The 25,683-nt window shown below is 43.6% G+C and overlaps 1 protein-coding gene across 1 annotated transcript in view; it reads left to right on the forward strand.

The window, feature by feature from the left end:
• The first annotated feature begins 1,361 nt into the window (after window positions 1–1,361).
• Window positions 1,362–25,683, forward strand: part of tmem41b (transmembrane protein 41B) — a 29,777-nt gene continuing 5,455 nt past the window's right edge. Inside the window, exons 1-10 of the mRNA XM_042073849.1 lie at window positions 1,362–1,514; window positions 1,840–1,995; window positions 3,982–4,260; window positions 4,424–4,473; window positions 7,249–7,363; window positions 8,116–8,233; window positions 13,231–13,359; window positions 13,806–13,899; window positions 14,969–15,073; window positions 24,293–24,431. Coding sequence (XP_041929783.1) covers window positions 1,367–1,514; window positions 1,840–1,995; window positions 3,982–4,260; window positions 4,424–4,473; window positions 7,249–7,363; window positions 8,116–8,233; window positions 13,231–13,359; window positions 13,806–13,899; window positions 14,969–15,073; window positions 24,293–24,431 — 1,333 coding nt within the window. The 5' untranslated portion in view covers window positions 1,362–1,366. The remainder of the gene's footprint in view (window positions 1,515–1,839; window positions 1,996–3,981; window positions 4,261–4,423; window positions 4,474–7,248; window positions 7,364–8,115; window positions 8,234–13,230; window positions 13,360–13,805; window positions 13,900–14,968; window positions 15,074–24,292; window positions 24,432–25,683) is intronic.

A 25,683-nucleotide genomic window follows, 5' to 3' on the forward strand; every position in this document is an offset into this window, starting at 1 on the left:
ATGATGCTGCTTATCAAAGTAGACGCAGCAGGTCTCTTTCAAAATGTCCTGTTACAATTGCAGCTGCTTCCGATTATGTTGAATATTTAGAAAGTAGCCTACATGACGGCATTTTTGAGCTAGTGAGAGAGTCAGATTTTTGGCTTCTGATAGTAGGGTAACTTGCTAATTAACTAAAGCAAGACTTGAGTGATATCACACAAGGTGTAGGCTACAGACGTGAACTAAATGAAATAGGTTAACATGCTTTATTGGAACATTGCAATGAACCCAGCAAACCCATAGAAGGCTTGGTAGATGTTTCAGTTTCGGATAGATGGCAGCACCTTGTACCCGATTAATAGCCCAATTCTCAGTTGTGCAATAAAAGCAGTATCGTAATAGCAGTATTATATCATCGATAATCGTTCACATTTTACTTAGGCATGACAACCACTGCCCCTCAGCTAGTGTTGCAGAGGAGTCTCCAAAATACAGGGAGACAGAACGCAAATGACTTGAGTATGAATATCACACTTTTTGAAAAGGGGAAAAATATGAAGACAATTAGTAAAGGGCGAGGCTAGAGTTGGAGGAATTGTGTCTTGTTGCTGTAAAGGAGAACGCGAGAATGACTGCCGCTGACTCACATAGGCTCACAAGTAAGAAGCATAAATCAGCCTTAAACTGCATTAAGATGTCCACACCTCATTTTTGCCAGCAGAAGATTGTATCAGAAAATGTGGTTTGGGAAACGGAGACACAGAAGTGAAATGGGTTAATAGCCTCCTTACACCAAAAAACTTTGACAAGATTTGGGAAAGATTCTTGAAAGATTGGAGTCTTTTGAGTAAAGCTTGAATGGGGGGTATTAGTTAAAAGACTACAATCTTTCAAGAATCTTTCCCAAATCTTGTCAAAGTTGTTTGGTGTAAGGTGGCCATAACCTGGTCTATTTGAACATTGCTGGTAATCTTAAGTGATATCATACAAACCTTGCGAAGGCTTGGTAGCTTAGGCTACATGTTTCGGATATATCACATTGCGCATGATATTAATTGACTCATGTTGCGCAGTAGGCTAAATGTGGTTATCCAACAGATTCATAACTTCGGTAATTGTTCACAATTAATATCGGCTAATGACAATCACTGCCTCTGGGAAATAAACGAACAGTAGAACAGTAGAACAGTAGAACAGTAGGCGCAGATACATTGAAAGCACAATTTGAAGCCATCCCGAGGTGACAGCTGGAGCTGTAGAGTTGGAGTCTCCGATGACATTACGCTTAGCTCAGGAACTTTACAATACAATCAATATATATATATATATATATAAGTATATATACTCTTTTGATCCCGAATGCTCAATTAATCGTACAGGAAAGATGTCTTACCACTGCCCTGAATGTCACAAGACTTTGGCCACTGGACACCAGCACACCCCCATCTCAGACAAGGAGGGGAGCATCTGCAAGTTCAAGCTGAAGTCCGCAAAAGTGGTGCTGAACGACTGCCTGGCAACTGGACAGCGAGGTGAGGACACTACATTTATAAGGACGTGAGGGAAATTTATCCCAATCCGTGAATTAGTGAAACACACTCAGCACACAGTGAACACACAGTGAGGTGAAGCACACACTAATCCCGGCGCAGTAAGCTGCCTGCAACCACAGCGGCGCTTGGGGAGCAGTGAGGGGTTAGGTGCCTTGCTCAAGGGCACTTCAGGGCACTTCAGCTGTTTTTGACCAACTTCAGAAGTTGGTCAAAAAACAGCTTGGTCACACATACAAATACATTGTAAACATGTAGTGCAGTGTTACACCACTCGTGACCTGTGAATGCTCAATTAATCGTACAGGAAGAATATCATACCACCGTCCTCAATGTGGCAAGACTTTGTCTGGAGAAGGACTCAAGCACACCCCCACCTCAGACGAGGAGGGGAGCGGGGGGTTCAAGTTGAAGTCCGTAAAAGAGGTTCTAAAGGACTGCCTGGCAACTGGAGAACAACGAGGTAAGGACACTACATTTATAAAATTATGTATAACAATTATTTATCAAAATAACTGTTGCAATGTGCAATTTTAACAAACACCGTACAAACTATACAAATATTTACAAATATTTGTGTTAAAAAGTGCTAAACAACATAACAACTGAAACATGAACAGTGAATTAATGTGTGCAATTTTAGCAAACACCATACAAACTATACAACACTTTTCTCCTATTTCAATTTCAACAAGTGCCATCATGTTTTTCTTGCACCACGGGGGTCAGGCTAGTCATTGTTATTGACATAGCCTCTTTAGCAAACCAGCACGAAAAACAGCACTGCACAGCACTGCACAGCACTGGATCCCTGGAAGGAGGAGCCTGGATCGCTCGGTACAGCGAAAAAATATTGTCTCAACATAAATAATCAACTAGTAAAGTTTCATAAGAATATCAAGGAGAAACATTTTTTACCCTTTTCACACTATGTTGCCTATGGAGTTTTAGGCCGCAAATGCTAATTAGCAGGTTTAAAACTAGAAAATCAGCTAAGTAAATATGATATTCAGAATCAGCACTCAAAAATTAGGCAATATACCCTCTTTACCAGCACGTTCAGGTCTCTCAGCATACTGCCCTTTTACATGTCTTTTCCTCCAGAAATCTTAATGTAGACTCTTGTATTAGTGCTACCATTTACTTTGAGAAGGTCACCAGGTCCCATTGTCTGAAAAACACCCAAAACTGGCCCCAGCCGTGGCGCGACTGGCAGGGGCACCTGCACCGTACGCCGGCGACCCGGGTTCAATTCCCGCCCCGTGGTCCATTCCAGATCCCACCCCGACTCTCTCTCCCACTCGCTTCCTGTCACTCTCCACTATCCTGTCTAATTAAAGGCATAAAAAGGCCATAAAAATATCAAAAACACCCAACACTAAAATGTAAATCGGGTTTCTAGGCCAAGTATACTTGCGTATACAAGGAATTTGGTCTCTGCATTTATCCCATCTGTGTATTAGTGAACACACAGAGCACACAGTGAACACACAGTGAGGTGAAGCACACACTAACCTGGAGCAGTGAGCTGCCTTGCTATAGCGGCCCTCGGGGAGCAGTGAGGGGTCAGGTGCCTTTTCACCCTATCCCAAGATGGATCACTTGGTCATCATGGATGCTGATAATGGATCACTCTTTTCCAAAACATCCACAACTCAGCTTAACCTTTATATGGGTACACCTCTACAAAGAATATAACTTTCGCTAAATCAGATTTTTTTTATTTTTAATTTGATCCAGAGACATGGCCTGAGATTGGCATAAAAAAGGAAACATTAAACCCAAATGATGCCATGTCCATTTCAATTGTGGGGGTAAGAAAATTATTCTTTTGGGATGTTTTTCAACCAGGGGCGCCTGGTGACTTTCTCAAAGTAAACGGTAACACTAAAACAAGAGGCTACAGTCGGTTGCTCTTCATTAAAATACAGGGTGCGTAAGTATGTTACATTTCCCCCATGTTAAATTTCCATAGAGGCAGTCAGATTTTTATTTTTAAAGGCCAGTTACGTATTTCATGGATCCAGGATACTATGCATTCTGATAAAGTTCCCTTGGCCTTTGGAATTTAAATAGCCCCACATCGTCACATACCCTTCACCATACCTAGAGATTGGCATGGTTTTATTTCAGTTAGCCTATTAGCTGGTTTGATTTGGATGCTGTTACTTCAGTTAGCCTAATAGCTGGTTTGATTTGGATTGAGAGATGATCTTATGGAAAGTACCCATGCCAATCTCTAGCACCACAGCAACAGCAAGATGACTCCTACCTTTCCATGGTACCAGAAATGGCTTTCCAACACGTTTCCATGGTACCAGAAATGGCTTTCCATCACGTTTCCATGGTACCAGAAATGGCTTTCCATCACGTTTCCATGGTACCAGAAATGGCTTTCCATCACGTTTCCATGTTTGAACTAAAACATATTCTTTATTTTTATTCTCAGGAAAGAAGAGGTTCTTCTGCTGCGAGTGTGGCGGCACTTTCTCTGAGTGTGGCGGTCTCAAAAAACACCAACTCACCCACACAGGAGAGAAGCCAAATCACTGTGCTCAGTGTGGTGCGAGCTTCGCACAAAAGGGAGCTCTCAGGCGTCATGAGCGCATTCACACAGGAGAGAAGCCTCACAAGTGCACGCAGTGTGGGAAAGAGTTTGCCCGTGCAAGCAATCTCAAAGTCCACGAGCGAACTCACACAGGAGGGAAGCTGGAGCGCTCCTATAGCGGTAAGACTCTTACCTTTCCATGGTACCAGAAATGGCTTTCCAACAAGTTTCCATGGTACCAGAAATGGCTTTCCATCACGTTTCCATGGTACCAGAAATGGCTTTCCATCACCTTTCCATGTTTGAACTAAAACATATTCTTTGTTTTTATTCTCTCTTTCAGAAGTGACAGCGTCTCAGGGGTCCAGTCTCCAATTAAGAGCAGCCAATAAGGTGTGTGTTGAGAAGTGATGGTAGGAAGTATTCCTTGCAGTAATTAATTACTCATTAGGATGTCCAGAGAACCACGAGGGCTAAATCTGCCCAAACAGACCGCTTTATTCTTCAGCCTAATTATAGGGTTGGAACAACGTATTGTTTAAACAGCCACACAATTTGAAGTTTAACACTAACAGTATGTTTCAATGACATGCCTGGTATGTGACTCGGTACAGAGTTAGTATGGCCTGGTACCTACAAAGGCAAATTTGGCATACATATCTATATATATTCTTAAAGTACAAGTTGTAAGGTTTCCATTTCAACCCCCTTTTAAGTCTCAATTAAATTTGATCCAAAATGCCCCCCCTCCTCCGCTTTTGTTGCTACCCTGACTTCCTGAATTTCCCCTTGGGGATCAATAAAGTATCTATCTATCTATCTATCTATCTATCTGACTTCTGGCTGCAGTGTAGCTGCAGCACAATAAGTAGATGCAACATATTGGGTACTGAAATATTCACAAGAATCCATAGAAATTGAATCTTCATGTTGTACTATCCAATATTAGTTGTACAGATGTATAGTCTATCTTATACACACTCATTGAACCAACAAAGTAAATGCAAAAATAGAGACTTTTTTGTAATTATTCCATATTTCGTGTAGTCAGTCTACAGTGGTGGAATGTAATGAAGTACAAATACTTTGTTACTGTACTTAAGTAAATTTTCCACGTATTTGTACTTTACTTAAGTAAAATTTATAGCATACTTTTGACTTTTACTTCGTTACATTTTACAGCAATTATCTGTACTTTTACTCCGCTACATTTCTACAACACCATCGTTCCTTTTTACGATACATTTTATGATCAGTTTTTTTTTCTCTCTGACAAACACGTTTGTTTTACCGGGGGGGTTGCTACCAAAGATTCTGGAGCGCTACGTGCATTCTTAGAAACATAAGCTTCTAGTCTAGACCAGGCAAAGCGTCAGCTTGTAGCCATCTGCATTCGGTAGGCTATATTCACCAGACCCATGGCTACACTGTACATGCAACTGTGTTCTGTGCCTTTCTCTGTCTGTTATCTGCAGCGTTAGGGCCTCCTCTCCGATGAGATTGTCACGTCTGATCATTTGCGGCACAAATGAATGGTAGACTATTAATGAACCACTGGCCGGAAAAAAACGTAACATTTTCCAGATTAAGAAATATTCCTTAATTGTGTGTGATCAAATAAAGATGCATAGCCTACAATTGGGGGGTAGTAACGTGAGCGCTCATTCAATGTCTATGCGTCTGCGCAAGTGAAACTGAACTTAATCATAAAGACACCTTTCTCAGCAACTTTTCTGTTCAATCAGCAGAATTGGCATTACGATCCACCCGACGTTTCCCTTGTCTACCCCGTTAAACTTCAGGCTCTCGTGTTTTGCTGAAAGATATTACTCAGCAGATCACCCTAGTAGATAACCAGAATTACAGTCTCTAGAATTGTAGGTCAGAATGTAAACTGGGCCACAGATGGTAAGCACAATTGCATTAACTTAAAACTATCTAGTCGAGTATAACCTAAAACTAGCTTAATTAAAATGCCACAGCCCATACTGATTTTTCCTTTTAGAATATAGATATTAAGAGAATAAATCATTATGCAAATACTTTTACTTTTAATACTTAAAGTACATTTAAAAGCAGGTACTTTTTACTTTTACTTAAGTAGGGTTGTCATTGTGGTACTTTTACTTTTACTAAAGTAAATATTTCTCTGTGTATTTGTACTTTTACTTAAGTACTGAGGTTCAGTACTTCCTCCACCACTGTCAGTCTATCAGAACACCTGACATACAATCTAAATAGTCAAGACACCTCAAAATGTTACCCCTTATTTGAGACCAGAACTATGCTTCTACACAAAGGGGTTCATGTGCAGTTAGCATTTGATTGTCAGTATGCATTTTGGATAACAAAAGTCCTATGGGGAGTTTCCATAGGCATTTTACAAAACACATGAGCATACCTTGGCAAATAATGGTCTAAAGCACTCGTATTTTCATTCTATTGATCTACTTTTGCACACAGCTTCACAAGACCTGGTGCTAGGGCTCAGTTGTGTTTCTAAGTGATATCAAGTGACCTAGAGGGCTGAAATGTGGTCAGTTCAGAGATGCTTGTAATCCAGCAGAAAAAAAAAAAAACTATATTCTAGCCTCTGTAACTCTTTGTCAGTACATCACACAGTTACTTTGACTGTTTCCTACGAAAACTACAGCTTTCTATAGAGGTCCAACATTTGATGGTTGGCCCCAATGCCCTTGTAAATAGGCACAGTGCAATTTTCAGGCAATAACTTGAAATTTGAATGCATGTGGTTAAATATGCACAACTTGTTTTATCATCCACACAATTTTAATTCAACACTATGCAATACAGTAGAAATAATATCACATTTTAAGGTGTATTTTCACATTTTAAGGTGTATTTTCATTTTAACTGACTTATTTAAATATTCGGAATTTTCAAACTTTTTTTATTTTACCTTTGTTAACACAAATAACATTTTAAATTAATAATTTTCCTCTTCATGAGTTGAAAAACTTATGAATAAATTCTGACTTTTACTTTGAAGTATGTGCGAATGGTGGCCATATTGGAATTTTCGTTACTGTCGCTGCTGTTTTGCGTAGCTCTGCCGCACCAATCAGGAAGGAACCCCCAACTGGGCTTCGCTGTCAGTACATCTGCTTCTGCCGGGCCGTTCCGCTCATATCAGCCTTTTACCGACAGATTACCGACCGATTTCCCCACGGAATGGCAAAGAAAAGAGGCGCCGCGCGGGAGGCAGAAGCCACACCGTTAGTTGAAGACGAACCGAAGCCTACGGAAACTTTGACAGTTAAAGGTAACTAGAGTCTAATATTGGCAACTCACCAGCTAATGCTAGCTGCTAAGATAGCGTTGTCAGTTTTGTTCGACCGCTATCTGTCCGATTATGTCGGGACGATGCCATTCGGTTGCTATTTATTAAACTCCATATCTTCAACATCGGCTTTTGGACGTCTTATGACAAGGCCATGGTTGAATTTAACATTACAAGCATTGCAGTCAAGACGGTTCTCTCAACTTGGTTTGGTTGGAATTCCTAGCTGAGCCTCTTAACGACATTCAAATTACATTATCTAACGTTAAGATCTCCTCGGTGGTTGTCAAAGTGTAGCCTAATGTAGAGGCGAAAAAGGAGTTTAGTTGTAAACTGCTAAGTTACTTTGCCAAAGGTGTAGTTTGTGTAGCTGCTCGGACTTAATGAGTCCCGTGCTTTAGTTACACAGCTATGCCGTTACCCGAGTAGAGTTTACTTCAGGTCACTGGTGTCCAAACTGTCCTGGACATACGTTCACCATCAGTACCCCATAGCAGTGAGTAGAATAGCAGTGAGTGTGTCTGTGTGTTTTGTCGCTGACCGCAGAGTTGCCCAAGATGACACAGAAAGCCACATTATCACGCCACAACAAATGATGCAACTACTAGTTAATGATTGCTGCCAGCAGCGCAATAAGTCACGGTGGGCCAGAGGAAGTCGTGTTTGTTTTTTTCCTCAGTAGGACTTTAACTGTGTGTGTGTGTGTGTGTGTGTGTGTATGTGTGTGTCCCTAGGGTCTTCATATGAAGGGGTGGGATCGGCTCGTGTGTCGCTCCTCATCCTCGTCGGCATCTTCGCCTGCTCTGCGTCCGTCATGTACCTGGTCTACAGGAATTTTCCAGAACTCAGCATGTGAGCACTTCCCTGCAGCACTTCCAGTAGCAAGTCATTTCCCCCAGTTGATTGGTTGTGTAACTATTGATTTTCAAAGCTAACATCCTTTAACACACTCTGATTGGATAGATAGTAACAGGTAGGGTTCCAAATGAACTTTTTTGATCAAAAGCCAATGTGGCTGGTTACTAGCCAATCAGAATTTCTTCTAGCCAATTTTTTTCCGGTGAAAATAAGAGAATTAAGAGTTTATGAGATAGTGTCACTGAATGCATTTGATCATTTTATTAACATTGTTGGCATAATACATTACCGCAAAATATACAAACACTTCTTTTCATGTTTGGCATATCTATCTATCTATCTATCTATCTATATATCTATCTATCTGTCTGTCTGTCTGTCTATTTCTCTGTCGATATCCTCATCCCCTGCTTCATTCCGCCGCATTTAGTTTAATCTTAACTTAAGTTTCAAAAATGATCATCAACAATGACAACCCAGCTGGAACCTGTTACTTGTTTTCTTTCCCCTTGTGTGCGCTCAGACACATTCTCAATCAAATGGAGTAGCGTAGGGCCTACGTTCAAGTTGGATCTTTATAGAGAGGGCCCGAAAAGTATCATCTTTATATAACATGCTGTTGATGCATGTTGACATCATATACTCTCTCTAACAAGTGTGAAAAACAGTTTGCAGTAGCCTACAGCTATTATTTATTGGCTAAATGTTGGTCCCTCCTCTGTCTCTCCACTGTCTATGCACAGTGTGTGATGCGTCTGGTGGTGGTGATCACTGATCAGGCAACTTTTTAAAACTGAACATTTTCGCCTACAAGTTTCTCACGTTCCGTCTTCAGCTAACTCCATAGACAATAAAATAAACGATCTTGCTGCTTCAGGTTTTGCGGCCTCTGTTACTTGACATTAGCCCCCCACAAAGGAAATAGGTAAACACAATGCATTTTGCGTTAATATTTCGTTACGCATTATTTGTGTTATGAACATGTGTTATGTACTTTTGACTTTACTGGCTAACTCCCTCCTCTGAGTCCGTTTGCTCTTCTTCTTCTCTTCTGCTCATGCTTCTCATGCAGTACCATGTCCCTTACATGACATGGCCCAGTGTCCTTGTAACATGCATGCAGCAAAGCTAGATATGAATGTGATTTCAGCCCGACTTTCAACATTTCTTTCAAGAAGACACGTAAACCACAAAGACCCGTAAAGAGGGATCTGGAATGTTGGTTACCTAGCAACCAAGACGCTGTCTACTGAAAAGGGAACTGTTTTTTGATGCGTAAGAACGATGTCGAAATTAACATTTTTAAACAATATTGGGGTGTTTTCAGATTATTTAGTTTGTGGTAGAATTGTTTGCTCCCTCCTCTGAGTCCGTTTGCTCTTCTTCTTCTCTGCTCATGCTTCTCATGCATGCGTTCATAGGAGGGTCGGGGCTACGGCCGAACAACACCCCACTCTCACTCGTGCTATATTGCTTAAGCGTTCATAGGAGGGTCGGGGCTACGGCCGAACAACACCCCACTCTCACTCGTGCTATATTGCTTAAGCGTTCATAGGAGGGTCGGGGCTACGGCCGAACAACACCCCACTCTCACTCGTGCTATATTGCTTAAGCGTTCATAGGAGGGTCGGGGCTACGGCCGAACAACACCCCACTCTCACTCGTGCTATATTGCTTAAGCGTTCATAGGAGGGTCGGGGCTACGGCCGAACAACACCCCACTCTCACTCGTGCTATATTGCTTAAGCGTTCATAGGAGGGTCGGGGCTACGGCCGAACAACACCCCACTCTCACTCGTGCTATATTGCTTAAGCGTTCATAGGAGGGTCGGGGCTACGGCCGAACAACACCCCACTCTCACTCGTGCTATATTGCTTAAGCGTTCATAGGAGGGTCGGGGCTACGGCCGAACAACACCCCACTCTCACTCGTGCTATATTGCTTAAGCGTTCATAGGAGGGTCAGGGCTACGGCCGAACAACACCCCACTCTCACTCGTGCTATATTGCTTAAGCGTTCATAGGAGGGTCAGGTTTCCCGCAGCACTTTGCAGTCAAGGCGGCCACCTTGACAAAACAAGCCTGCCGCCTTAACTACGTCGTCAAAAAAAAAAACTTGTTACTCTGTCTTGTTTTCTCCCTTTCATTCCAAACCGTGACCAACGCCAATCTCCCTTCTCTGCAGAACGCATTAAAAAATAAGAAGAAACGTGTCATGAATCGAAAAATAATCAGATTTTATAATTTTAACATGTGATATGCCACCTGAGCGGAGCTGAGCGGTGCAAATATCTCGCTCTCAAGAATCAGTCAAATCGCGAACAGCCACAGCTCCGTTTAATTGTCAGGTGTGATGAAATGAGTTCATATTCCACTTTTTATGTCATAAACGTTGCAGGCCTATGGAAAGGTTTTGTGGTAGGATTGTCCAATGATCAAGTTGTTGCTTCAATTTGTGTTTTAATTTATGCGACGCACCGATGCTGGATTCATCCGTTTGGCGCAAGTTTAAAATGTTTAGCCGACTGCTTAATTTGTCATTTTCGTTCTATAACTATAAGTTCCACTTTTCATGTCATGAATGTAACATGCCTATGATAAGGCTTTGCAGTTGTCCAATATGGTCAATCTATTGTCTCAATTGTGTTTCATATGACGCACAGAAGCTACATTTATGCATTGTTTCGCTCCAGTTGATAATGTTTCTGCGTAATTTGTCAGCTGTGATCAAATGCGTTCAATAAATTCCTGTTTTATGTCATAAATATAACATGCCTATGATTAATGCTTGTATGGTGTATCTAATTTAGGCCTCTCTTAGTCAGTGTACTATTCCTACAAAACAACTAGATACTAACAATGTAGAGCAAGAATAACCATGTGGTGGTGACACTGTTCCAGTGAGTAAAGATTCATTTTGGAATCGAAGAGGACACATTTCGCGGAAACATGAGCAAAGAAAAACGTGAGCAATTTGAATATGCTTCATATCAAGTAGGCTAAAGTAAAACTTGGATGCTAAGCCTGTATTCTTTTGGCAATTAATCCCGTCTGATCCCTTTAGTTTTAGGCTTATGTGTATTAACGTTGCCATGCTTGTTTGTTGTTGCACTATCAGTGTTGCAGTCTTTTAAAATAAATGTTCTGAGTGAAATATATTGCCGTTGCTCTTAGTTTGGGACCAGGGAGCGAAATTGACCTGACGCGAATTTGACCGGAGGAGCGGCCGAGTAAACAGCCACCTGAGCGAAGCGCGGTGTTGACTTGCGCGTCTTTTTAAGATGGTGAGCGTAAAACAAGGAAAGCCCTCTAATCAGACGCGCAAGACTGACAATAGATGGGCCTAGGCCCGTCCAGGCCCATCCGTGCCTACGTGTATGCTTTCTAAATTATTTAGCTAACTCCATCCCCATCAACGAACTTAGGCTATATGGCCAATATCTTTGAAATTTAACAGTCTTGGTTTTATTAGGAAGACAGTTGGGCATGCCTCAGACTCGTGGTGTGAGCGGTATCGGAGCGGAACAGAGCGGCCACTCTGGCCTCTAAATTAAAAAGCGCTCCGCGCTCAAATTCCATCTATATTACACAAAACTATAAAATAATCTAAACTTCATTCACTCTCGGTGTATAGATCAGGACAGACTTACGAGATCTGCGATCCAGATTGACGGCTGCAGGGCAACAGACTGACAGCCTGCATGGAGATAAGCATTAATGGTCCAATAGTAAAACAGTGCAATTACCAAAGGGCCCTTGAAATGATCTTTTTAAAGCCAAGGAGGATGGCTTGTAACCATGCTAGTTGTCAGCTCTGCCATAAGTAGTGACTGATCATCACATTTGCACATTTTGTTGTTTTGCATTTTCTTTTGCACTTGTTCTATAGTTTGTAATAGTCTTTGTTAAAATTGCACAAATCACACAAATATTTAGAAATATTTGTATACTGTTGTATAGTTTGCTTGGTGTTATTACTTTGTTAACTGTTAGCTGGTTATTTATTTAATATGTAGTGTTTAATAAATAATTGTTAAATGGTCAGAGTCTGTAGTGTATCACACAAACAAGACGCCAGCAACCCCCCCCCCCCCCCCCCCCCCCCCCAACCGGTCGGACAGATACCATAACCCCCCACCCCAGTCGGACCCCCCCCCCCCCCCCCCCCCCGACCTATGACTTACCACCTTGACTAACACATTTTCTGCAGGAAACCCTGGGTCAGGGGAAGGTGGGAGTTTCGTGAAAAAATATGAGAGGAGAAGCATAAAATGTGCCTAATTAGGTATTCCCCTGTATTTACGAACACTGATGCCGCCCGTGGAAGTGCACGTCTATTTTGCGCATAAATATTTCTGCCTTGTAAAAGCAGGTGTTAATCCAAATTGCAGTTAAATGCGTCAATAAGAGAACCTTTCAAAGACAACAGAATCGCTAATTAGAGCACCAGTGTTGCATCTTTGTACTATATCGAACAACCTTAACTTTCGTTGGCCTTTCGAATGTCTTATTTTCACGTCATCCACTTAAACTTTCCTACTTGCTAGTTTTGACCAATTTTCCATAGCCTATGTGCACAAGTAGAACTTGCACATCATCATCTTCCATCTTCCTACATCTTCCTCCTTGATGTATTATCATGTATTATTTCATGATCACTAAACGTTTGATTCCTTTTATTGTTGTCATCCGTTAACTTCATTCAACTGTGCTTGTGATTGAAGTATGTCGTTCAGTTGTTAACGTTTGTAAATTACAGTAGGGGTGTGGAGCAAGGCGCTGTTTACCCAAAGAACTGCAGCTTTACAACGTTAACATAAGAGTTATAGCGTGTGGTTTCTGCGAGTTGGCCATGACGCTAATAACGGTATGTTCGCAAATGTACGTACATTTGGCCCAGAGTCTCATAAACATGTTTCAGGAAGGCTAAGTGTCATTTTTCATTTGTGGTGCTGTAGTGGGATTGTGTGACGCTAGTGTGTGTGTTGCAGAGACGAGAAGGAGAAGATGAAGATTCCCAGGGACATGGAGGATGCTAAGGCCCTGGGGACCGTGCTGTCCAAGTACAAAGACACCTACTACTCGCAGGTCCTGCTGGCCTACTTCACCACGTACCTGTTGTATCCTTCCCAGACGCTCGCTGCTGTGCGCAGCGCACATCTCACAGGAAGGCACCAGAGGGCCGCTCTAGGGCCATTTGGCCAGCCAGTATTGGACCAACCGCAAGGGATAGTTGTGGTCACAGCTTTGAAGCATGTCAGCATCGGGAATGTTTATTTAACCCGTACGTCTTCCATGTGGATGGGGGGAATTCAATCATTCAGAATGAAATAACTTACAGTAGAAGAGTAGTGTTGTGTGCTGGCCAAGGATGCATCATGCCGTGTTATGACCAAAGGACAACAAACTGACTGACTCTGTGATGATGCTGTAATGGTCACCTTCACTAAACAGACAGGAAAACACACACACAAGCACACACACACACAAGCACAAGCACAAGCACACACACAAACAGGTGTGTATGTCCCGTCTCTGGTGTGTTGCCTTGACTGCTGGTTGTCAGCCTCCAGACCTTCGCCATCCCCGGATCCATCTTCCTCAGCATCCTCTCTGGGTACCTGTACCCGTTCCCCCTGGCACTGTTCCTCGTCTGCCTGGTGAGTCCACTCCAGCGCATTCATATTCATGGGTCCCCTGCTGTGTTAATCAGGCCCCATGCAGTCTGCATGCATAGTCTAGGTGCTGTAAGCCCCATGCAGTCTGCATGCATAGTCTAGGTGCTGTAAGCCCCATGCAGTCTGCATGCATAGTCTAGGTGCTGTAAGCCCCATGCAGTCTGCATGCATAGTCTAGGTGCTGTAAGCCCCATGCAGTCTGCACGCATAGTCTAGGTGCTTTACACACCCGTGGAACTGGACCTGATGAAGCCCATGAGTAGTGCATTTCCCACAGAGGGCTCATTCAGTGTGCTTTATATGACAAGCAAACAGTACCAGCAAATAACAGCAGATAGATAGATAGATAGATAGATAGATAGATAGTTAGTTAGTTAGTTAGTTAGTTAGTTAGTTGATTGATCCCCAAGGGGAAATTCAAGATATCATGAAAAGAAAACAAAAACAAGGTAGAATAATTAAAAGATTCAGATTCATAATGTGTAACTCAGTGGTAACAGGAAGTACATTTAGAGTCCAGTGCCCACCTCAGAACACCCCCACCTCCACCCACAACACCTCCACCCCCACAACACCTCAGATCACCTCACCCCCACCCACAACACCTCCACCCACACAACACTCACAACACCCTCACAACACCCCCACCCACAACACCTCCACCTTAGAACACCTCACCCCCACCCACAACATCACCCCCAACACCTCCACCCCCACAACATCTCCACAGTAAGGACAGGTATTGTATGCTGTCAGTTTCTGGTGTAGTGATGCCCTGTTTGGCCTTTTCCACTTTTTGTCCCCCCCCTCCTCCTCCTCTTCTCTCCTCCTCCTCCTCCTCCTCCTTTTCTCCCCTCTCCTCCCCTCTCCTCCTCCTCTTCCTCTCCTCCTCTCCCTCCTCCCCCTCCTCCTCCTCCTCCTCCTCCTCCTCCCCCTCCTCCTCCTCCTCTTCCCCCTCCTCCCCCTCCTCCTCCCCCTCCTCCTCCTCCTCTTCCTCCTCCTCTTCCTCCTCCTTCTCCTCCTTCTCCTCCTCCTCTTCCCTCTCTCTCAGTGCTCTGGTCTGGGTGCGTCCTTCTGCTACCTGTTATCTTACCTGGTGGGGCGGCCTGTGGTGCACAGGTACCTGACGGAGCGAGTCCAGAACTGGTCTCAGCAGGTATGTATTGCATGCTCAAAGTCAAAGTCAAAGTCAGCTTTATTGTCAATTTCTTCACATGTTCCAGACATACAAAGAGATCGAAATTACGTTTCTCACTATCCCACGGTGAAGACAAGACATATTTTACCAATTTAGGTCCACAGACAAACATAACATTCAAGTAAACAAAAAAGTAAGTAAATAAGTAAATAAGAGGGCACATATAATAATGAAAAAATAAGAGCAGCAAAATTTGGTTGAAATTGTGCATAGACAGTCAATAAAATACTAGTGCAAAGTCAGGCCAATAAAAGGCTTGGGTAGTTCTGTTTGACCTAAGTAAGAAAGAAAGTGGCATAGTGGTGCAAGTTATGTAAGAGCAGCAGAAGTGTTGTGTTTTCAGGACAACAACACCAAGTTGTAAAGTGTACAAGTGTGCAAGTGGAGTAGTGCAGGCGGCCATTTTGGGTCCAATGTCCAGGATGTTATGTAGCTGAGGGTGGAGGGGGGAGAGGAGGGAGAGAGTTCAGCATCCTTACAGCTTGGTGTATGAAGCTGTTGGTGAGTCTGGTAGTGCGGGAGCGCAGGCTTCTGTACCTCTTCCCAGAGGGCAGTAGATCAAACAGATTGTGAGCGGGGTGACTTGCATCACTCACAATTTTGGTCGCCTTGCGGGTGAGGTGGATGGTGTAAATGTCCTTCAGGGAGGGGAGTGAAGCACCAATAATCCTTCCAGCTGTGTTCACTATGCGCTGCAGGGCTTTCCTGTTGTATTCAGTGCAGCTTCCGCCCCACACAGCGATACAGCTGGAGAGGATGCTCTCAATGGTGCCTCGGTAGAATGTGGTCATGATGGCTGGTGGAGCACTTGCTCGCCTGAGTTTCCGCAGGAAGTACAGGCGGCGCTGAGCTCTCTTCGCCAGTGATGCAGTGTTGGTGGTCCAGGAGAGGTCTTCACTGATGTGCACCCCCAGGAATTTGGTGCTGCTCGCTCTCTCCACCACAGCACCGTCGATGGTCAGTGGCAGGTGTTGGGTGTGACCTCTCCGGAAGTCAACAACAATCTCTTTGGTCTTGCTGACGTTCAGCAGGAGGTTGTTGTCCCTGCACCACGTGGTCAGATGGTCGACCTCCAACCTGTATTGAGTCTCGTCGCCCTTAGTGATGAGACCCACCAGAGTTGTGTCGTCAGCAAATTTCACTATGTGATTGTTGCTGTAGGTTGCAGTGCAGTCATGCGTCAGCAGGGTGAAGAGCAGCGGACTGAGCACGCAGCCTTGGGGGGCCCCTGTGCTCAGTGTGATGCTGCTTGAGGTATTGTTGCCAACACGTACTACTTGGGGCCAGTTGCAGAGGTAGGTACTGAGTCCCAGTTTGTCAAGTTTGCAGATGAGTTGTTGTGGTATTATGGTGTTGAATGCAGAACTGAAGTCTATAAACAGCAATCTCACATATGAGTCTCTTTTTTCCAGGTGGGTGAGGGCTGGGTGGAGGGCAGAGCAGATTGCATCTTCTGTAGACCGCTTGGCTCGGTATGCAAACTGGAAGGGGTCCAGGGTGGGGGGGAGAATGGCTTTGATATGTGACATGACAAGCCGCTCAAAGCACTTCATGATGATGGGTGTCAGTGCCACAGGGCGGTAGTCATTGAAGCAGGATGGAGCAGTTTTCTTCGGCACAGGTATGATGGTGGCAGCTTTGAAACATGATGGGACGATGGCTTGCTTCAGGGAAGTGTTAAAGATGTCTGTGAAGACATCCTTAAGCTCCCCTGCGCAGTCCTTCAGCGCACGACCTGGGATGTTGTCTGGACCTGTTGCCTTACGGGTGTTGATAGCAGCAAGTGTCCTCTTCACGCTGTCGGCAGAGAGGCACAGGGGCTGCTCATGTAGAGGGGGATGGGTCTTCAGTGGGCAGGTGCTGTTTTGTGCTTCAAAGCGAGCAAAGAAGCGGTTCAGGTTGTTGAGCAGAGGGATGTTGCCCTCACAGCTCTGTGGCGCGGGCTTGTAGTCCGTGAGGGCCTGAATGCCCTGCCATAGGCTTTGTGCATTCCTGCTGTCTTTGAAGTGGGTGGTTATCTTGTGAGTGTATTCCTTTTTTGCTTCCTTGATGCCACGGGACAGGTTGGCTCTCGCTGTTTTCATGCCAGCTTCATCCCCAGCTCTGTAGGCTTTGTCTCTGGCCCTCAGCAGCCTGAGGACATCCCCTGTCAGCCATGGCTTCCAGTTAGCCCGAGTGATGATGTCTTTTGTGTGGGTCACATCATCAATGCACTTGGTGATGTAAGAGGTTACAGTGTCTGTATACTCCTCTATGTCTGTCTGGTTGTTGTAAGTGGCTGCCTGCTTAAACATTTCCCAGTCTGTTGTGTCAAAGCAGTCTTGAAGAGCATCGGAGGCTCCCTCAGGCCACACTTTTACCTGCTTACGAACCGGTTTGTTTGCTTTTACCCTTTGTCTGTATGCGGGCATTAGCATAACAGTGATATGGTCAGAAAGTCCAATGTGGGGGAGGGGGGTGGCTTTGTATGCTCCTTTGTGTGTAGTGTAGACCAGGTCCAGGATGTTATCTCCTCTTGTTGGAAAATCAACATGCTGGTGTAGCTTTGGAAGTACAGTTTTGAGATCAGCATGGTTAAAATCTCCAGTGAAGATGGTGAAACCGTCTGGGTGTGCCGTCTGTTGTTCACTGACAGCCTGGTACAGTTCACTAAGAGCCGCGTTCTTATCGCTGTTGTTGTTGGTGGGCGGGATGTATACTGCGACTAGCAGAATCGCAGTAATTTCCCTTGGCAGGTAAAAAGGACGGCACTTTATGATCATAAACTCTGCCAGTGGTGAGCAGTGTTTGCATACTACTACAGTGTCCCGGCACCATTCGTCACGGATGTAAACACAGATTCCTCCTCCTCGTGATTTTCCATCCTTTACAATGGCCCTGTCTGCTCGATAGCATGCTAGCTGCTCCAGTTGTACAGCAGAGTCCGGAATGTTGTCATTTAACCAAGTCTCAGTGAAGACGAGCACACAGCAGTTACTTACTGTCCGGTTCGTTGATCTCAGCAGTCGTATGTGATCATTTTGTTGTCCAGTGATCGTACATTTGCCAGGAGAATGGATGGTATGGCTGGGCGAGTTGGGCTGGCCGCTAGCCTGGCCCGGACGCCTCCGCGCTTGCCCCTCTTCTGCTTCCTCGCACACCGCTTCCGACGCTTTCTTTCCGGGGGAGGAGTAGCAGGCGAGTCCGGTGTTGTTGCAGGCCGGAGTAGTCCGAGTTCCTTTAGCGTCTCTGTTGCAAAGTCCAGAACGCTGCAAAACTTGCTTTTGCAGATGTCAATTAAAAACTGCCTGCTGTACTTGTAGTACGACGTAGTAAGACGAGACGAACACGTAAAACTTTCGGACAAACACTTTTTAAACGAACAAAACACCGTACGGTTGGGACAGAGAGAGGTCGCTGCGTGTGTACGCGCCGCCATCTTGGATCCGCTGCTCTGATTGGTGTGATAGGTGACCAAAAGCACCTCTGGATCCATAAGGCTGCTGCTTTGACATGACTGTGTGACTGAGGCAGTATTGTCCTTGTATTCTGTATGGACCACATATACTAGCCTTGTATTCTGTATGCACCACATATACTAGCCTTGTATATAAAGTATAGTATATGTACTCTTTTGATCCCTATATAAGTATATATACTCTTTTGATCCCGTGAGGGAAATTTGGTCTCTGCATTTATCCCAATCCGTGAATTAGTGAAACACACTCAGCACACCGTGAACACACAGTGAGGTGAAGCACACACTAATCCCGGCGCAGTAAGCTGCTTGCAACAACAGCGCTCGGGGAGCAGTGAGGGTTTAGGTGCTGTATTAATCAAGCCCCATGCAGACTGCATGCATAGTCTAGGTGCTGTATTAGCCCCATGCAGTCTGCATCAATGTAGACAATTTCTTAGCCTACTATCGGGAACTCCTGTCAGGGGAGGTCATTCATTTTGGTTGTCACCTATGACTTGAACAGATGCCACCCGATGTAGCCTATTACTGTTACAGTTTTTAATCAATGCAACTAACATGTGTAAAGACGCAATATAAACCGTAGCCTATGCCATTTATTATCCCGTCTGTTATGACATGTCCAACAATGTGTTTCACCATTTGCGACGGAAGGTTTTGACTGAGCGTGTTAACATTAAAAAAATATATATATATATCACTGTCATCATCGCGAACTGTTGAGAAAGGGGGTCAGTCGTGTTTGTGACGCACAGACAGCCTTGTAGCCTATTTTACTTAGGCCTAGGCTACACTTTTAACGATAGTAGGTTGTGAGTGTATGTTGACAAAAAATAACCAAGCAATTAAAATAGTCAACTTAAAACTTTGCTATAAAATATCATTAATTTATAGCACAAAACCATAACCAGTAGGCCTACCAGAACCTCGCATATTGGCGTCATGATTTGTGTGCGTCTATTTGGCAAGGCCACTAACCGTCATGGATGCGTTGTTGCTAATGGAAGGAACGGTTAAAAAAAATAAATGGAGATGGGCGGCTGTTGGAAACGGGGGGAAACTAACAAGCCATGGTGTAAAGAAATGAAAGTGCCAGGGGTTTGCTTTTGCACGGTTTGCTGCAAGAAAATTATTTATGGATGCAATAGGAAAACGTTTTAGCATGCCACCAATCAGAAGACCGCCATAAGGTTAACGTTCGTGCACTTCAGGACATCTTCCCTACCTGGTGCAACTAGCCACCACGACAGAGGTAGGCTACGTTTATCTATGGCTGACCGTTTTTGCGCTCAGAAGGTAGGCTACGCATGTTCTTTCATAGCGCAACACGACCTGTCCCTCACCATATCGCAACCTCTTGTCAACCTTATACGACCTGTTGCTGAAGACAAAAGCGCCCTCTCCAGATTGCCGTTTATCAAAAGTGCAGACCTCCTGCAGGAGCACACCTAGTATTGCTGCTTATTGGAAAACTGAGTTGTCTGTAAAAGCCAAAACTACCATGTTTTCATTACAGTTTTTTCTGAATGCTTAAACACAACTGTGATTCTTAAAGCACAATTCCTAAAACTATTAATACTTATAGCAAAACCACTCACTGAGTTCGCAAAACTAAAAGCACAAACACTGCTTTGCACACAGTTTGCAATTTTGTAACACACACTTTGCACAACTGTAGGCACAATTCACTGCACAGCACTCTACAGTTTACAACTGTAAACACAACTCATGCTTTACACTCAATTTCCAAATGATCAACACACTCCTAGCAAATCTATACACATGTATGGCTATTATTTTCACTATTTTGCCAACTCTCTGGCACACTTTCTCATGTGAAAACTGTTTTAGATAATTAGTTCACTTTGCAATCAGCCTAAGCACTATAAATAAGCCACAGGTAGCCTAATGTACAATGGGTACAATAGAGGAAGCAGGAAGAGTGAGAAGAGTAAGAATTAGAGGAGGCTGAAGAATAGGATGTGGAGGTGAAGAAGTAGGAGGAAGAGGAGGACGCAGAGGTGAAGAAGTGAGAGGGAGAGGATGACAAGGACAAGGAGGTGAAGTTAGAGGAAGAGGACAAGGAGGAGCAAGAGGAGGATGAGGAGGGGGAAGAGGAAGGGTGAGAAGAGTAAGAAATAGCCCTTTTACAGGCAAAAAAATCAGTCTACATGTGGGGATATTGTCATGTCAGGCCTGGATACGGCATTCCAGAATATATTTTCCCCGGTGCCATGGACTAGGACATTGCATGTGATGTAGACGAACTTTTGAGAGATGACCCGATGTAGACTGATTTGTTTTGTCTCAGTGAAATTGCTATTTTGTGTTTTGACTTGGAAAAACACATTTGTGTTTGTTTTGATGTGTGTAAATAAACACTAATACTTGAAGTTTGGATCCCTTTATGTTTACAGAACTATGACAAAAGTATGACCTCAAACTGACATAGTCTACCTTGTGCACAGAGAAAGCAAAAGCCAGATGTGTTTTTTATTCATACCATCAGTGTGTTGTACGGAAACACCACGAACATACGAAAACACCATTTTTACGAAGGTGTGAAGAGTTAAGCAAGGTGTGTTAGCTTTTGCAAGAGAACTACAATGTTTTGCTGATTGGGTGAGAGGTTTTGCCATTTGTGTGTAGAGTTTTGCAAAAATTGTGCTTAAGCAATCAGAAAAAACTGTAAATGCGGATAAGGCAACAATATCTCGAATGTTCTGATTCGTTACTTTGATGAGGAAATGGGAAGTCTTGCAAACTTGATTTTGTAGATTTTACTTGGTGTTGAATTGCATATTAACAAGAAAAAAATTGGCCTGAAGTAATTAAATAAGAGCATATTATGCCTTATTATATAATATACTCTTATTATTATAATAATATACTCTTATTATTATAAGAGTATATTATTTAGCCTACTTGGTTTCTGACAGAAATTACGTTTTGTGCCAACATATTGTAGAAACACAACCACGGCCTTTATTTGGTGAACGGAGGTGCAAATCATCTCCTTTACTTTCTTTGGTTATTATATAGTCTCGATTCACTTTAACCACAAAACGTTTTGCCGTCGTCACATTTACAAATATGCAATTTACCTTCGCTATCACTTTTTGCTACAAATCGCAATTGAGTGCGCATTTAATGTTATGCCACATTATTTCCAAGAGGCCTTTAGACGGGCTAATTTCTGACTTCACTAGACTATAATTGCATTTGTTTATGTTGTAAGACGTGAAGAAATGAAGGACATCGGGCTACTATATAGAAATACTTTGAGTCGGATCTGCTCCACCTTTCCACCAAGTTTTGCGGAAATTGTGCCCGTGTTTTTTTGCGATATTGTTGACAGAAACTATTTGTGTGGTGCAACCTGTTAAATATTAGTAGGCTAGTACATAAACTCCAACGTGGCAATTTAGGTTGAAACTAAACTATGGCACTTACGTTCAGCTTATGTACTAATGTAATGAATTGTAATGTAGCCTAACTTGTTCAATGGGCTGAGGTGCAGTGGCTGCAGGACTAAAGCAAGCGAGAGATGCAAGAATGGAGAACAGCTCATGCGCTTGCTAGAGATTAGGCCTACTTTTTTTTTAAAGGGCCAGTAGAAATGACCCGGGCCGCCAATTGAAGAGCCCTGTTCTATGCATTTACCTGTAGGGGGCATTAATTATTTAGAAAGTGTACCCTGTAGCCTCGTTTTAATCACGTCACTTTAATCCCTGCACATATATTAGCCTCATGTTATTTGAATCCTAACTTTGTTTTCATAGCTGTGCAGTTAGTATGTAGTATGTTGGCCTTATATACTGGGTGGTGGTAGTGGAGTTGGTTAGTATGCAGTATGTTGCAGTGTTTCCCATATGTTTGCAGTATGTTGCAGTGTTTCCCATATGTTTGCAGTATGTTGCAGTGTTTCCCATACATTAACTTATTTGTGGCGGCCCACCACAGTGTCAACATTGACCACCACACAATGATTTTCTATGTTGTACTATTTAAATTGGATGAAATCCTTTCATTGTATAGCAATGTGCACCTTCGCGCAGTCTCTCACCGAGCCTGCATGCATGTTTAAAGAAAACATTAACATGTTGTTGGCATCATAACCACGCTGCACAGATTTGTTCAAAACTGTTGCATTCATGTTACCCCCCCCCCCCCCCATCACCTACCACCACAAATAGAATTCAATTTAACACCCTCCCCCCATCACCTACCACCACAAATAGAATTCAATTCTGAGGGAAACACTGAGTTGGCCTTATATACTGGGTGGTGGTAGTGGAGTGGCTAAGGAGCAGAGTTAGTATGTAGTATGTTGGCCTTATATACTGGGTGGCTAAGGAGCAGAGTTAGTATGTAGTATGTTGGCCTTATATACTGGGTGGCTAAGGAGCAGAGTTAGTATGTAGTATGTTGGCCTTATATACTGGGTGGCTAAGGAGCAGAGTTAGTATGTAGTATGTTGGCCTTATATACTGGGTGGCTAAGGAGCAGAGTTAGTATGCAGTATGTTGGCCTTATATACTGGGTGGCTAAGGAGCAGAGTTAGTATGCAGTATGTTGGCCTTTTATACTGGGTGGCTAAGGAGCAGAGTTAGTATGCAGTATGTTGGCCTTATATACTGGGTGGCTAAGGAGCAGAGTTAGTATGCAGTATGTTGGCCTTATATACTGGGTGGCTAAGGAGCAGAGTTAGTATGCAGTATGTTGGCCTTATATCGTGGAGCATTAACATGTTGAGTTAGTAGTTGAGACGATGTGTTCAATCTGATTTCAAATCTGATGAAGGCCTTACAGGCCGAGACGTAGTGAAGTAAAGACCTGCTGTCATATGGAGCTTGAGTGTGCGGCACCGCCAGTTGCTAGCACTTCGCCAAAAATCAGTTGGTGTCCGTTACTACTACTTTTCATATATCAATTTTGCCTTTGGAAAAAGATGCAAACTCATTTAGAGATGCGCCGAATCCCATTTCCAATTCTTCATAGAATTTGACCTGCAGATACCGATTTTGGCCAATTCCCATTTCATTTTTTCTAACCACTTTAGGTTAGAAAATGATACACTGATACATGATACGGTCTAATTTTGGTTAGAATGATACAGCAGTGTTGATCTGTTCCCCTGCGTCTAAACACCATAGAATGATACAGCAGTGTTGATCTGTTCCCCTGCGTCTAAACACCATAGAATGATACAGCAGTGTTGATCTGTTCCCCTGCGTCTAAACACCATAGAATGATACAGCAGTGTTGATCTGTTCCCCTGCGTCTAAACGTCATAGAATGATACAGCAGTGTTGATCTATTCCCCTGCGTCTAAACACCATAGAATGATACAGCAGTGTTGATCTGTTCCCCTGATACAGCAGTGTTGATCTGTTCCCCTGCGTCTAAACACCATATATAGAATGATACAGCAGTGTTGATCTGTTCCCCTGCGTCTAAACACCATAGAATGATACAGTAGTGTTGATCTGTTCCCCTGCGTCTAAACACCATAGAATGATACAGCAGTGTTGATCTGTTCCCCTGCGTCTAAACACCATAGAATGATACAGCAGTGTTGATCTGTTCCCCTGATACAGTAGTGTTGATCTGTTCCCCTGCGTCTAAACGTCATAGAATGATACAGAAATCTTGTAGAATGAGGTAACCTTTGACCTTTTTTTTCTGGTTCCCTGTCTGACTTGTGTTTCTTGCCGCAGGTGGACAACCACAGAGAGCACCTGATCAACTACATCATCTTCCTGCGCATCACGCCGTTCCTGCCCAACTGGTTCATCAACATCACCTCGCCCGTCATCAACGTGCCCCTCGGAGTCTTCTTCCTCGGCACGTTTCTGGGTAAGGAGACGGGGCGCGGTACCGCCTCTGCTGTGTGTGCTGTTATTGCTAATATTCCACACTAGGCTGCTTATTCCACACTAGGATATTCCACACTAGGCTGCTTATTCCACACTAGGCTGCTTATTCCACACTAGGTTATTCCACACTAGGCTGCTTATTCCACACTAGGCTGCTTATTCCACACTAGGCTGCTTATTCCACACTAGGCTGCTTATTCCACACTAGGTTATTCCACACTAGGCTGATTATTCCACACTAGGCTGCTTATTCCACACTAGGCTGCTTATTCCACACTAGGCTGCTTATTCCACACTAGGCTGCTTATTCCACACTAGGATATTCCACACTAGGCTGCTTATTCCACACTAGGCTGCTTATTCCACACTAGGCGGATTATTCCACACTAGGCTGCTTATTCCACACTAGGCTGCTTATTCCACACTAGGTTATTCCACACTAGGCTGCTTATTCCACACTAGGATATTCCACACTAGGCTGCTTATTCCACACTAGGTTATTCCACACTAGGCTACTTATTCCACACTAGGCTGCTTATTCCACACTAGGCTGCTTATTCCACACTAGGCTACTTATTCCACACTAGGCTGCTTATTCCACACTAGGCTGCTTATTCCACACTAGGCTACTTATTCCACACTATGCTGCTTATTCCACACTAGGCTACTTATTCCACACTAGGCTACTTATTCCACACTAGGCTGCTTATTCCACTAGGCTGCTTATTCCACACTAGGCTGCTTATTCCACACTAGGATATTCCACACTAGGCTGCTTATTCCACACTAGGATATTCCACACTAGGATGCTTATTCCACACTAGGCTGCTTATTCCACACTAGGCTGATTATTCCACACTAGGCTACTTATTCCACACTAGGCTGCTTATTCCACACTAGGTTATTCCACACTAGGCTACTTATTCCACACTAGGCTACTTATTCCACACTAGGCTGCTTATTCCACACTAGGCTGCTTATTCCACACTAGGTTATTCCACACTAGGCTGCTTATTCCACACTAGGCTGCTTATTCCACACTAGGCTGCTTATTCCACACTAGGTTATTCCACACTAGGCTACTTATTCCACACTAGGCTACTTATTCCACACTAGGCTGCTTATTCCACACTAGGCTGCTTATTCCACACTAGGTTATTCCACACTAGGGTACTTATTCCACACTAGGCTACTTATTCCACACTAGGCTACTTATTCCACACTAGGCTACT

The sequence above is a fragment of the Alosa sapidissima genome, chromosome 20, assembly GCF_018492685.1.
Source record: "Alosa sapidissima isolate fAloSap1 chromosome 20, fAloSap1.pri, whole genome shotgun sequence".
Classification (NCBI taxonomy): domain Eukaryota; kingdom Metazoa; phylum Chordata; class Actinopteri; order Clupeiformes; family Clupeidae; genus Alosa; species Alosa sapidissima.